Here is a 13,657-nt window from a genome sequence, read left to right as displayed (position 1 = left end):
AAAATGTTTCTCGGTGGAATTAAATGGCTTGCCTTTAAAAATATAAACAGATCATTTTCTCCATTTGATGCATCTTTGAAATAAAAGTAAGGGAGTAATAGTAATTGACCTTTAAACTTTATTTAAATTAGTGATAGTATTTTAAAGATTGGGAATAAATTTATTTAGCACATTTAAATTTATTTTATACCTCTGCACCTTTATTTGAGATAACCATGTGCTTTGCTTATAATTCTTTGTAATTATTTCTATGTAAACTTGATCCTATAAAATTATATTTATAAAATAGTGTTTAAGTATTTTAGTTTTATAATTATATTCCATTTCTCCCATATGCTAAAAAAGGGGAGGGGCAAAAGCTGTGTCCAAAAAAACAGTTGTTGCAAATACTTCTTTTAAATATTTAAAATTCATGTGTTGATAAGCAAGAAATTGCTATGAACGAATGGCACTCATTCTTAGAAAGCAGTATGTCCAATGGAGAGAAGCTGAAGAGGTTGGTTACTGTGTTTCTACTCATGCGGCAATAATTTTTGCCAGTGGAGAGGTAGAGAGGTCAGGAGGTTGGTAGTTACTTTGAACAGTAATACTGTCTTCCTGTGTACTGTAGTTCCTTTTATGAATTAAAAGGTTTTCAGTGCTGCTTTATGAGATTCTACTTGCTTATGTTGATTCACGAATACCAGGATGAAATTTGTTTCAGAAAAAAAACATCACGTTTTGCCATTCAATCCACTCTCTGTGGGAAGAAACTTAAACAATTTTTAAAAATTTAACCAAGGAGAGGCTTCCTAAGCAATTAAATTTCACTATTTAGGGACTAGTTCCTTAATACATAAATATTTTTGTTTCCCTTAGCTTATATGGTAAACTGTCTATATATTTAAGAAGAAAAAAAAAGAATGGGTTAGACTTTAACTAAATTCATGTTTTGATTTATTGTGATAAAATATTTATAGCAGAAAATTTACCATTTTAACCATTTTTAAGTGTACAGTTCAGTGGCCTTAAGTACATACACCTTGTGCAACCATCACCACCTCCCATCTCCAGAACTTTTTCCTTATCCCAAACTCTGTACCCATTAAACAATAACTCCCCCTATCACGCTTTCCCCCTGTCCTCTGGTAACCACAGTTCTACTTTGTTTCTCTATGAATTTGCCTATTCTACATCCCTCATATAAGTGAATCATACAATATTTGTCCTTTTGTGTCTGACTTATTTCACTTAACATAATGTTTTTGAGGTTCATCCATGTTATAACATGTATCAGAATTTCATTTCTTTTTAAAACTGAATAATATTCTATTGTAAGTATTTACCACATTTTATTTATCCATTCATACGTTGATGGATGTTTGGGTTGTTTCTGTCTTTTGGCAGATGTAAATGATGCTTCTGTGAACACTGGCATACAAGTATCTGTTTGAACCCCTGCTTTCAATTCTTCCGAGTATATATCTCGGAATAGAATTGCTTGATTGTATGGAAATTTTGTGTTTAACTTTTGAGGAACCACTAAACTGTTTTCCACAGCAGCTGCACCATTTTTACATTCCCACCAGCAGTACACAAGGGTTCTAATTTCTCCTCTTCCTTGTTATTTGCCTTTCTTGTGTGTGTGGGTGTTGGGGGGGGTGATTTTTTTGTTAGTTTGTTTGTTTATAATAGGCATACTGATGAGTGTGAAGGGGTGTATCGTGGTTTTGATTTGCATTTCCCTAATGGCTAGTAATGTTGAGCATCTTTTCATTTCTTTATGTATTTTGGGTTTTAATTTCTTATCAGTGTATGATTTGCAAATATCTTCTTCCATGTGCTGTGGGTTGTCTTTTTACTCTTAAGTATCCTTTGATGTACAAGAGTTTTACATTTTGATGAAGTCCAGTTTATCTACACTTCCTTTTGTTGCCTTTACTTTGGTGTCATATCCAAGAAGTCATTACCAGATTGAACATTAAGAAGATTTCCCACTCTGTTTTCTTCTAAGAGTTTCATAGTTTTAGTCCTTTTGTTTAGGTCTTTGATCCATTTTGAGTTAATTTTTTATGGTGTAAGATTCTTTTGCATGTAGATATCTAATTTTCCCAGCACCGTTTGTTGAAAAGACTGTTCTCTCCCTATTGAGTGGTCTTGGCACCCTTATTGCTGCTTAACCTATTTGATATTAATTTCCTTACATATAAAACATGAACAGTAATAGCTAATATATAAGGCCGTCAGTTAACTTCAGGTTTACCATGTGTTAGGCCCCACTTTAAAATAACATTATCGGGTTTTCCTCATTTAGTGACGAGACCCCTGATGCTGGGGATATTGGGGGGAAAACGGTTATTACAGGATTTGCCCCGATCACACAACTAGAATGTGTAAAGTTAGGATTTGAACTCAGGTCTGCCTGACTTCAAAGCCTGTCTAAACTCCCATATAATATTTTACTCTCATTATCCAGCAATGAATACAATTCGTTACTGCTGAATATCATGCAATTCCCCTTCCCTCATTTTTATGGTGAAACAATTCACATTTGTTGAACATCTGCTGTACCAGACACTGTCTCTTCTGTTATTTAGTTCTTATCATAATCCTATAAGGAAGGTTATGTAATTTACTCAAGTTTACACAGTAAGTGGTGGAGGAGAAATTGGAACTGCTTCCTATGACCTTTTCCCCTAATGAGTTAAGGGACAACCTGATTGGAGTGGTGGGACTTAGGGGAAGCAGCTGGAGATCCTGCAACTCCAGGCAGTAGTGCTGAGGCTAACGTGATTCCGTGTGAGTGCCAGAGTAAAAGACCAGAGATGCTGCAGCGAACAACTTTGTAATGTTACAATTTTTTGTTTTAGGTGCTGTTACACTACCAAACTGTCAGTGAACCTGCCGTGGTTAAACGATTGATTAGCGTCTTAAACAAAAGCACTGGTGAAGTCACAAAGAAAAAGCCTAAGTAAGTGTTTTAATGCATAAATAATAAACACAATTTAAGCACATTCCTTACAGATTAATTCATTTGTGTAATATTTCTCTTTGCGATAAGTGAAGTCTGTTTTTACTTGTTCCAGAAATCATTTTTTTAAAGGACTAGATGAAAACACAAAAACAAATATTTAAGCTCCTGTTTAGGTAGGAATGCTAGATATAATTTCAGTTATATATGATGGTGATGGGTGTGAATTGTAAATAAAAATGTAAATGTAAGTTTACATGTAAGTATCAAGCCCTAGATACTGATGATGTAAAAATGAAGGCATTTAAAAAATCAGTCCTACATTTTTGAAGATGAATTTGATTTATGCCTAGCCACTTGTCCCAAATTCCAGCTGATTGTGCTTCTTAACTTTCTTGTCACCCCCTCATGGGAATCATGCCCTATGCTAAGAATACCTCAGGAAGAGAGTGAACTAAACACTGTTTTTTTCCCACCTGGAAAGTACTTTTGTTTTCTGCTTGAAGTCCACCTGGTGCCTAGGCTGAGGTGGTCACCACATGTTGGTCCCCTCTGCTTACCATTAATAGCTAGGTCTAGGTGTGGACAGTTCCCCCTTGGCTGGGATAGGCACGGGATTTTTCAGAGGAGGTGCTTCCTGAGAATCTTGAGTTTCTTACTCTAATTCAACTAAAGGTTGACCACAGTTTGGTTTGGCTGCTTCAGCTTTGGGGTTTTCCTCACTTCAGCCCTATGGGGAATCCCACCCCCAAAATCCCCTTTTTTTTCAGTCCTGGGGTGTTCCTCCTCATTTGCACCTGTGTAAGAGGCCAAGGTGGTTAGAGGGTTAATTCAGGATTGGCTGCACGTAGAAGAAAGAATCTTCACACTGTTCTAAACCCATGCCTGTTTCTCCGTTAGTTAGAAAAAAGAGGCTACTTCACCTCTCTTCTAAAGATAGTTCTTTATTTTTAACCTGAGTCTTTAGCTTCTAGCATGAGTGTCTGCCATAATGTACTGAGAAGTGTGATAGAGCTAATGGCTGATGTTTCTTGAGGACCACTATTTTCTAGGCTCTGTCATAAGTGCTTTCACATGGTTTTCATTCTCAGCAACCGTATGAAGCAGGTATTATTATGTTTCCCATGTTTCAAATGAGGAAGCTGAGGCTTAAAGAGATTGTATAACACGTTTGAGATCACAAAGCTAGCAAGTGGCAGGCCCAGGATTCTAATCTAGTTAGTTGGGTCACATAAATTCTTTTGGCAGGAGGCGGGCTGTTTGGCTTGGAAAATTCTCAATCTGACATTGGCTCATCAGATGTAATCCTGAATTTTACCCTCCCTGCTCATGCTGCAGAGTCTAGCTCAATGATGGTAACTCTAGGTTTTCATATATTCTCATGCTAGTTTTTCCTGTCACCGTATTTGTAGCTTTGTCCTTTTATTTTGCACCAACACCATTTGGCCTTTCCCCTTTGTTTCCATTCCTGGCACATTGTAGACTCGATTGCTTCATATAGGATGGAATCAAGCTTTCTAGAACCAAACTTAATGCAAATTATGAATATATTAGATGTTCTCCTTCCTAAGGAATGGGACCTTAAGCTGAAATTGCCCAAAGCCAATATTTAGAATTTTGGGAATACGTTTTTTAGAAACTTTGGCTTATTGTATCTGTCTGTCCCTGAATTAATCTTTCAGAAGGGGAGTTTATGAATGCTGTTCTCTATCCTTCTAGAACACATCAAAATTGAATTAGGGAACATTTCAGAATGTCCCCTTAGGGTTCTCCCTCTTTCAGTAAGTCTGGTGGGGCCCGTGCACAAGGATGCTTGGTGGTTTTGCTTATTTGTGTGAAGCTGTTTGCAATCAGGCCCATGCCTCATCTCCCTTCATTTCCTACAAACATCATACTGTGAAAGAATCTTACATGATTTTATCCTGAACGTCTGTTAAAGAACCACTCTTCCTATGTGAGAAAAGAGAGAGGAGGGAGGGAGAGAGAGATCTAGGGTAGTGTGTTGGCACTAGGAGATTATCCTCTTTAAAGATAACTTTTTAACACATAATCTACCAATTAGGATTTCACTATGGAAGACATAGGACATTGCATTCCTTTCTTTAAATGCAGCTGCATCACTCTTCTTTAATTTCATGAGGGAATGAAAGGGAAGACTTGGGTGGAGGTGTCTTGAGTATTTTAGATTATAGTGTCCTTCAAAGGATAGAGTTCAATTTGGAGGATTGTTTAAAACACACACACACACACACTCATACTCATACACACACGAACTAGCTAATATTTCTTAAATCTAGAATTACTCCTCTCATTTCTTTCAACTAACCCCCTAAAATTCAAAGGCATATATTTTCATTTTAAGAAAATCCCTTTTTACTTTTTAAGTTTTTGAAAAACTAAGTTGATGTGTAGATGGAATGTGAAATATTTTTCAGGTTTTAATTACATTTCTTTACCTTCATTAGATTTCCATTTTATTTTTCGTGATAGATTGTTGACCAAAGGCCAGAATGCATTGGTGGAGCTACAGACACAAAGACCAGTGGCTCTTGAGCTGTACAAAGACTTTAAAGAGCTGGGGAGATTCATGCTGCGCTACAGTGGTTCTACCATAGCTGCTGGTGTAGTCACCGAGGTATTTTAAAGTGACTGATTATGTATCCATGGTTATTATGTCTTTTTCTACTTTCTTGTTAAAATTTTACTTATTTATTTTTATTTTTTGGCCGCGTTGGGTCTTCGTTGCTGCGCACGGGCTTTCTCTAGTTGTGGCGAGCAGGGGCTACTCTTCGTTGCGGTGCGCGGGCTTCTCATCGCAGTGGCTTCTCTTGTTGCGGAGCACAGGCTGTATGTGCATGGTCTTCAGTAGTTGTGGCTCGCAGACTCTAGAGTGCAGGCTCAGTAGTTGTGGCACAGGCTTAGTTGCTCCGCGGCATGTGCGATCTTCCCGGACCAGGGATCGAACCCGTGTCCCCTGCATTGGTAGACGGATTCTTAACCACTGTGCCACCAGGGAAGCCCTCTTTTCTACTTTTTAAGAATGATTACTGAGATTTTATGGCTTAACGGGAGTGCAGTTATATTAGAACAACATTTTAAAATTTTATTAAAGATTAAAAGAATGACGGGAAGAAAATGTTTCATCTTAGATCTTCTCATAACGAAACTTCCAAACTGTCTTCTCCACCAGTAATATTGCTCAAAATTAAAGGAAATCCATTGAAAAATACATCTGTATGCAGTCCAAATCATGAGAATAGACTTTAATAAGAGTCAAATGAATTGGGGGTAGTGGTTTTGTTTAACAAAGTGCCCTCATTACATTTTTTTTTTAATAACTCGTTCTCAGTTCATTCATTCAGAAAGTTAATGTATCAGTAATGTTTCTGAAACATTAATATATAATGTAAGGTACAGTTGAGTTTTGGAGAAAATAGCCAGAAATGAACCAGAATTTCAGTGATTTAAATTTTCTCCCACACTATCATGATTAATATAGATCTTATGAATACATGCATGCCTTATTTTATTGCACTTCACAGATACTGTGTTCTACAAAATGAAGGTTTGTGGCAGCCTTGCATTGAGCAAGTCTCTAGGCACCATTTTCCCAACAGCATTTGCTCATTTCATGTCTCTGTTTCACACTTTGGTAATTCTTGCAGTATTTCAGACTTTTACATTATTATTATTATATATTTGTTATGGTGATCTGTGATCAGTAATCTTTGATGTTATGCCTACAAAAAGGTTATGACTCACTGAAGGCTCAGATGATGGTTAGCCTTTTTTAGCAATAAAGTATTTTTAAGTTAAGGTATGTACATTGTTTTCTTAGACATAATGCTATTGCACTCTTAATAGACTATAGTATAGTGTAAACATAACTTTTCTATGCACTGGAAAACCAAAAAATTCCTATGACTTGCTTTACTGCGATTCTCACTTTATCGAGGTGGCCTGGAACGGAACCCACAATATCTGCGAGGTATGCATGTATTTTTAAAAGGGGCTTCATTACTTCATATGCTTGTTTTCTGCATAAAAATTACTCAGTTCATTTAACTGGATGGATACTTTGGACATAGGGCTTTAGGTTGTATCAAAATTCAGTTATACATGTACCATGAAAAAGGCTCTGGAGTTAAACTTAAGTCTAAGTCTGAGTTACTGCTCCACTAATTCCTAGCTGCAGAAGAACAACATTTGTCCTGTAATTTATCCATCTATGAAAATGGGGTAATAGAATCTACCTTCTGGAGTTGTGAAATGAAATGGTCTGCATAAAGCACTTGGCACAGTGATTGCATTTAGAAAGCATTCAGTAAATGTTACCTAATAGCAGCAGCAGCAGCATCACATTTAACTGTCAAAACATTCTTTACAAAAGAGCATTCTAAAAATAAGATGCAGTCTCTTGTGGAAAGTAATGGAGAGATTATAGAAAATCTCAAATAACAAGACTAGGGAAGGAAAAAAGTTGCAGGAAAAACAAAAAAGTTTCACCTGATGTAATGATTACTCCACTGCCATTTTTTCCTTTTGTTGTTGTTGTTCATATAATGTGGTTGGTTAAATTATAGCAAATGCTTTTTTTTTCTTTTACAGATAAAAGGCTGATGGGTCAGAATTTCTACCATGTTTCTAAAGACAGTGAGATAGTTAACCTCCATGTTTTGAAAGAATCCAGTTATTCAGTTAAAGCAACAATGTGCAATTGATATTTTTTTAAATGAGAAAATTCAAGCTATAATCAGCTGCAAAGAAGTATCATTCACCACTCCTACAAAAATTTTAAGTTGCCAACTGGCAAAGAAAGGCTAATATTGCACTTTCATTTAAAAAACTAGCTTTTCCTTTGAAATGTTACTAATGGATTTACCTTTCTGAGACTTACGGAAGTTATCAGAAATATGTGTTAGGAGACATTGAATCATCATGACGTGAACTCTACTTCCAGCCAAACCACCAAATGTTTTCAGTTTTCTCTTTTGATTTCAACTTAACAACACACATTTTTAAGGAAGAATAACTAAAATGGGTTATTGAGGTAGTTAATATTTGACCTGAGCAGTTTTTTAGTTAACTGTAAGAAAAGATTTGTTGAAGGTTAATAAAGATATTTTGTGTTGAGCAGTGAGTGTTCTTCCTTCAACAAACAACCATTTGGAACTGCTTAGTTTGCAGTTATTGGAAATTGTTCCTTTGGTAACCAAGATATTATTTAAGGTGTAAAGCCAGCTAATAAAATGCCTTTGTTTGAGCATAACAACAAAATGTGTTGTGTTTCTTCGATGTTTATGAGATTCTAAGTAGGACTTGGGTTTTATGGGATCTTTTTCACCTGAGGGTTTCCCCAGTCTTTCACGTGAATTCTTGCTTTTTATCCTAGTAGCAGATCAAATTTAATCTCATCCATTTCTAACCATAACTTAATTTTATTTTTCCCATTCTCACTTTTATAATTACATGTATGATGACTTTATCTCGTATTCCTTGTAGATTGTAAGTCCCCTATGAGTAAGAGTCATGTTTTTCTTTAAAGTTTCAACAAACTCCAAGGTATATTTAGTTAACAGGTATTTGTTGAGCTCCCTCCTGGGTACCATTGCTTTCGAGTGGATTTTGTCCTCAGCTGAGGCTGGGACTGTGTTTTTTTTTTTTCCACATCTTTATTGGAGTATAATTGCTTTACAATGGTGTGTTAGTTTCTGCTTTATAACAAAGTGAATCAGTTATACATATACATATGTTCCCATATCTCTTCCCTCTTGCGTCTCCCTCCCTCCCACCCTCCCTATCCCACCCCTCTAGGTGGTCACAAAGCACTGAGCTGATCTCCCTGTGCTATGCAGCTGCTTCCCACTAGCTAGCTATTTTACGTTTGGTAGTGTATATATGTCCATGCCACTGTCTCACTTTGTCACAGCTGGGACTGTGTTCTGATGGACCATATGATACAATTTTTTTAAAAATTAGTTTATTTTTTAATTTATTTTTGGCTGTGTTGGGTCTTCGTTTCTGTGCGACGGCTTTCTCTAGTTGTGGCGAGCGGGGGCCACTCTTCATCGCGGTGCGCAGGCCTCTCACTATCGCGGCCTCTCTTGTTGCGGAGCACGGGCTCCAGATGCGCAGGCTCAGTAGTTGTGGCTCACGGGCCTAGTTGCCCCGTGCCATGTGGGATCTTCCCAGACCAGGGCTCGAACCCATGTCCCCTGCAATGGCAGGCAGATTCTCAACCACTGCGCCACCAGGGAAGCACCGATACAATTTTTTTATATTGGGAAATGGTGTGATTTATATATTGATGGCTTACCATATTCAACAGCATTTCTTCTTAATTGAAGAATAACATCCATATGGTAAAGTGTACAGAACATGAATGTGCTGCTTGGTGGACGATCACAAAGTGAACACATTTCTTTACTAAAAAGTATATGTGTAGCTGTCATTTGAGAGTAAACTTGCTAAGGCAAAAAAGCGTTTTATTTATATTAGTCAGAAATTTAACAGATACAACTGACAGAAACCTAATTTAAAGTGACTTAAGCAAAAAAGAAAGACCTGCAGTAGCCCTGACTTTCAGCTGGTCTTGCTCGAGTCACAGTGTCAGGCAAGGACTAATCTGTACTCTGCCTTCTCCAGTGTTGGTTTTGCCCTCAGACTCCATACGGAACCCCCTGCGATTCCACACTTAGATCCTCAGACCCTCTATCAAGGGCAAGGACAGGCTAAAAGAACATGTCTTTTCCAGAAGTCCTAGAAACATCTCACCATGGACTATAACTGAGTGTAATTTCTTTCCTTGGGGCATCCTTTAGATGTGATGTGAGTATCACCGAAAGTGCACAGCTGAGAATTATGGAAGGGTTGGAAGGAAATTCAGGATGCTATGAAGAAGGGGAAATGGATTGGGGGCGGGGGGAGGGGGTGGGATGCAAAAACAAGAAACATCCACTCTGTATAGCATATAAGGTCATGATAGCATTAAGAATTTTAGATAAAATTTTAGCATAAAACAAATAGTAGCAGCAGTAGTAAAAATGAGTTTATTTCTTCCTTCCTAAATTGTGATAGAGTGATCTTTTTATTTACATTATGTTTACAATTGATTGTTGTTGAGGGGTGGTAATATTAAGAGAACCCACTGTGGGAGGTTGGGGGTTAAATGACAAGGTGTCCGGCGAGCACGCCCAAGCTTGGGTTTGGTCTGAAATCCTCCCCCTGACACTTACCATACTAAATAGTACATCCATATTGGGTCACTGTGCTTCAGGTACTTCTTGTCTCTGCTTCTTCCTATTTATGGTCACGCTGTTTCTTTACACAAGTGGCTTTGTCCTCTTACCATGACTCTTCATGGGTCTCCACTGGATCAGTTGCCTCTGTGGTAACCTGGCTTAAAAAAATTTCAGATCCATGTTTGGGCTTGTTAGTGTTTTTCCACATGTTCGTTATTTATGACAATATTTGAATTTTAGAAACTCAAATATTGGTTTAGAAAACAATTTCTGGACATAGTTTGTTTTCTCCCAATAATATGCAGATCAGTAATAATTTTAACTATTGTTAAAATGTAATCATTCCCTCTAGAAAATTTGGAAAATACAGAAAAGTAAAGAATAAAACTCACCCATAGTAATATTGCCTAAATATCAATATTACTGCTGCTAACATGTTGATGTATTTCTTTTCTGTCTCTAGGGCATATTTTTTCTTGGAGTTGTGATCATTAGTCAAGCTCTTTTCATTTTATAATGTAATCAAGATTTTTTGATAGAAATATTAGTAGCTTTTTAAAAATGATGTAAAAATATAAAATTAGAAACCTAGATATATTGGAATTAGGATTATACAGCTAATTTTTTAAAAAGCTTCTAGGTAAGAAGGCTCAATAAAAACTCCTGGGCCATTATTTTCAAACTTCCCTCTAAAATAGTCACAGGAATATGTAAATAGGAAAACATTCCTTCCTTCATCCCTAAGAGTCTGCCGTATCCATGCACAGAGGGAGCTCTGGAGCACCGGTCGTCATGGGGCTGACAGTTCAGCCAGGGGCCCTTCTCAGCACTACAAACTACAAATGAGAGTTAACAGTGTGAAAGTATTCAGGAGGAATGCACCCTAAAGACAACATTAGAAGGGGGCTAGGTGAGGGGGGACCATTAATACTGAAGTAAAATTGTAATACTTCTATACAAGAGTCTCTTGAGTTAAACTAATTCAACCCGTAAGCCACAATCTCCTACCAATTCAGGATTAGTGGAGGGAGGGGGGGGCAGGTTTTGCATTGGCAAAATCATCCAACAGGACAGCTTTTAGCCTTCAAAGTAGCAACATCAAGATCCCACCAACAGTAAAAACCATTCTTTAGAACCCACCCACCTCCAGTAAGAAGAACCACGTCAGTGAGAATCTTAACAGTGGGGCACAAGCCAGCAGAACCACACATTGACATGAGGTATGGGTACAAGTGGCAAGATGAGGAGAGCCCAGCAATAACCCTAGTTGAAGACACCTAAAGTCCTTCTTAGCTTTAGAATCTTGCCAGCAGAGCAAAAGTAGAACGGATCAAGTAATTTACAACCTGGTTCTTTGAAAATGCCAAAGATATTCAAGATTTTTAAAAGGAAAAAAAAAAATGAACACACTAGGGGTGAGATGAACCATGTAACTATATGTGTTAATGATTAATTAGAACACTGTCTAACACTGGGTTCTGCTCCTGTGTACCAGCTCATTGCTGTTTTCTCAGGGAACCCCCGGCCCTGAGAAAAATGGGTTACTATGTGCTTCAGTGGGACCTTGTCTCTCTCCTTGGAATATTTTCGTGGGTGCAATTTTATATTGACTTGTATGATTCATTTATGTTCTCCTTCCTCTGAAATGTAAGTCCCAAGAGGAAAGAGACCTTTTCTGTTTTGCTTCTGATTCTTTTTCAGCAATTGGTGTAGTCCTTCACACATGCAATTGTTAGATGAGTGAAAGAATTAACACTGGTGGTGGCATTATGGAGGATTTTCATTTCTTTACATCTGTATTGTCAGAAAATTACAAGCTTTTATTTCTATGATAATGCTGTGTGTGAAGGTGCTGTTTTTTAAAGTGAAGGAAAGAGAAAACTTGTTAGAAGCAAACTTTAAAACTGCTTCTGTCTGTCCTCTTGTCTAGTGAACCTCAGCTGTAATTTGGAGTCTTTCTTGAGCTGGGGTGACCCTCTTGATCCTGGAAGATTCAAATGTGCCTGCATTTCAGAAAGGGAACCAGCAATCGACTCGCTGCTAGGGATTCTCCTAGCTCTCAGGTGGACTATGAGATAGATGGTGGGAGTAATTGACACATTAGTACTTTCCAATACTGGGCTTGGGTATATTTCTTTTTATTTAAAGATGGTTAAGAAATAAGAGGCTTGTGGCAAAATTGGTAGTACCTGAACACATGCAGGCAAAAAGCTTTCTTTCAGGTGTATTGCAGGAAACAAAAGTTTTCTTTCAATAACTGCTGCATGGTGTCTGTGAGATGTAAGGGGATATTGCTGAGCTGAGAAAAGAATCAGAACAGGTTGGAAGAGACTCCATGGAAGCCTAAATCATAATAGCAAAATTTAAACATTCAGTGAAGCCTGTAAAATAGATAGCAATTGCAGAAGAGTTGATGATATAGAGGTTGTCCTTGGAAACCACTCCTAGAATGCAGATAGGTGAAAATGATGAACAGGAAGACCCCAAGATTGCACCATATTTTATGTAAAACATCACAAGGGAATTCTAATGAGATTAAGCCAATCTTGGAAACAAAACAAAACTCCCCCCAAAAATCATCTTCAAAGAAACAAAAAATAAGCTTTAGTCTTTTGAAACGGCAGTGCTAAATTCCAAAAGACAGAGGGACACAGGAGCTAAATATATAAAACCCAAAGTTAGAGGGACTGTAACTCACAAATTCATCACTCATATGACGTTATTTATAGGCGGGATAAGAGTCTCAAAAGATGTCCTTCTGGGAGAGGGTGAAGGGATTGGGGAGGCAGGATTTTAAATGTCCAGATCATGAAGAGGTAGTTGAACACTTCAAGATTGGGGACATCATGGTAGAAAATTCTTTAGCAAGCATATGTTCATGCCGATCATTTGTTGATGTCATCAGTCAAAGACCACCAGCACACAACCGTAGTCAAAATTATTATTATTTTTTTTTGATGCTTGTTGCAGGCAGAGAGACCGCCGTGGAGTCTAGGTGCTTCTCATAAGAAGGTGTGAAGAACTGAGCACATGTAGGTAATGAGGAGGGAGGGCTCAGGTGAGCAGGGGGTTCTTCTGGACTGGGCACGGTCAGAAAGTGGGAATAATTCTGCAGTTGGGTATCAATTTTCATATAGGAGGTAGGAGAAATGGAACGCAGTAAAGCAGCAGTCATGCATATTGACCACAAGAGGGCGATGTTAAGTCATTTTCATGGTTTGCACGGTGCCTTTTGGTCTGTGCTCAGGTGTGAGGACAGTATCTCACTTCATCAGGAGCACAGAATAACCTTGTCTGATGTCAGAGATTTAGGAATTGTCAGTGTTCAGTAGGAGAACACCATGGCCCAGCTGTGAGTGCCAGGCCAGCTTTTAGCTTTCAGAAGATCCCTTTTCTCTCTCACATTGAAACCACTTAAATATGTATTGGTAAATTAATGGTGAAATAAATGAAATAAATGTGGCAG

General features: G+C 37.8%; 1 protein-coding gene across 1 annotated transcript in view; it reads left to right on the top strand.

Moving 5' to 3' along the window:
- Nucleotides 1-8,227, top strand: part of HBS1L (HBS1 like translational GTPase) — an 80,782-nt gene extending 72,555 nt beyond the window's left edge. The window contains exons 16-18 of the mRNA XM_082669406.1: nucleotides 2,850-2,950; nucleotides 5,441-5,585; nucleotides 7,559-8,227. Of these exons, the coding sequence (XP_082525532.1) occupies nucleotides 2,850-2,950; nucleotides 5,441-5,585; nucleotides 7,559-7,570 (258 nt within the window). The 3' untranslated portion in view covers nucleotides 7,571-8,227. The remainder of the gene's footprint in view (nucleotides 1-2,849; nucleotides 2,951-5,440; nucleotides 5,586-7,558) is intronic.
- Nucleotides 8,228-13,657: the final 5,430 nt, after the last annotated feature.

Source organism: Grampus griseus (genome assembly GCF_964374135.1).
Source record: "Grampus griseus genome assembly, chromosome: 13".
Lineage (NCBI taxonomy): Eukaryota > Metazoa > Chordata > Mammalia > Artiodactyla > Delphinidae > Grampus > Grampus griseus.
Note: the sequence above shows the minus strand (reverse complement) of the source record. Positions and strands in the feature narration are given on the sequence as shown.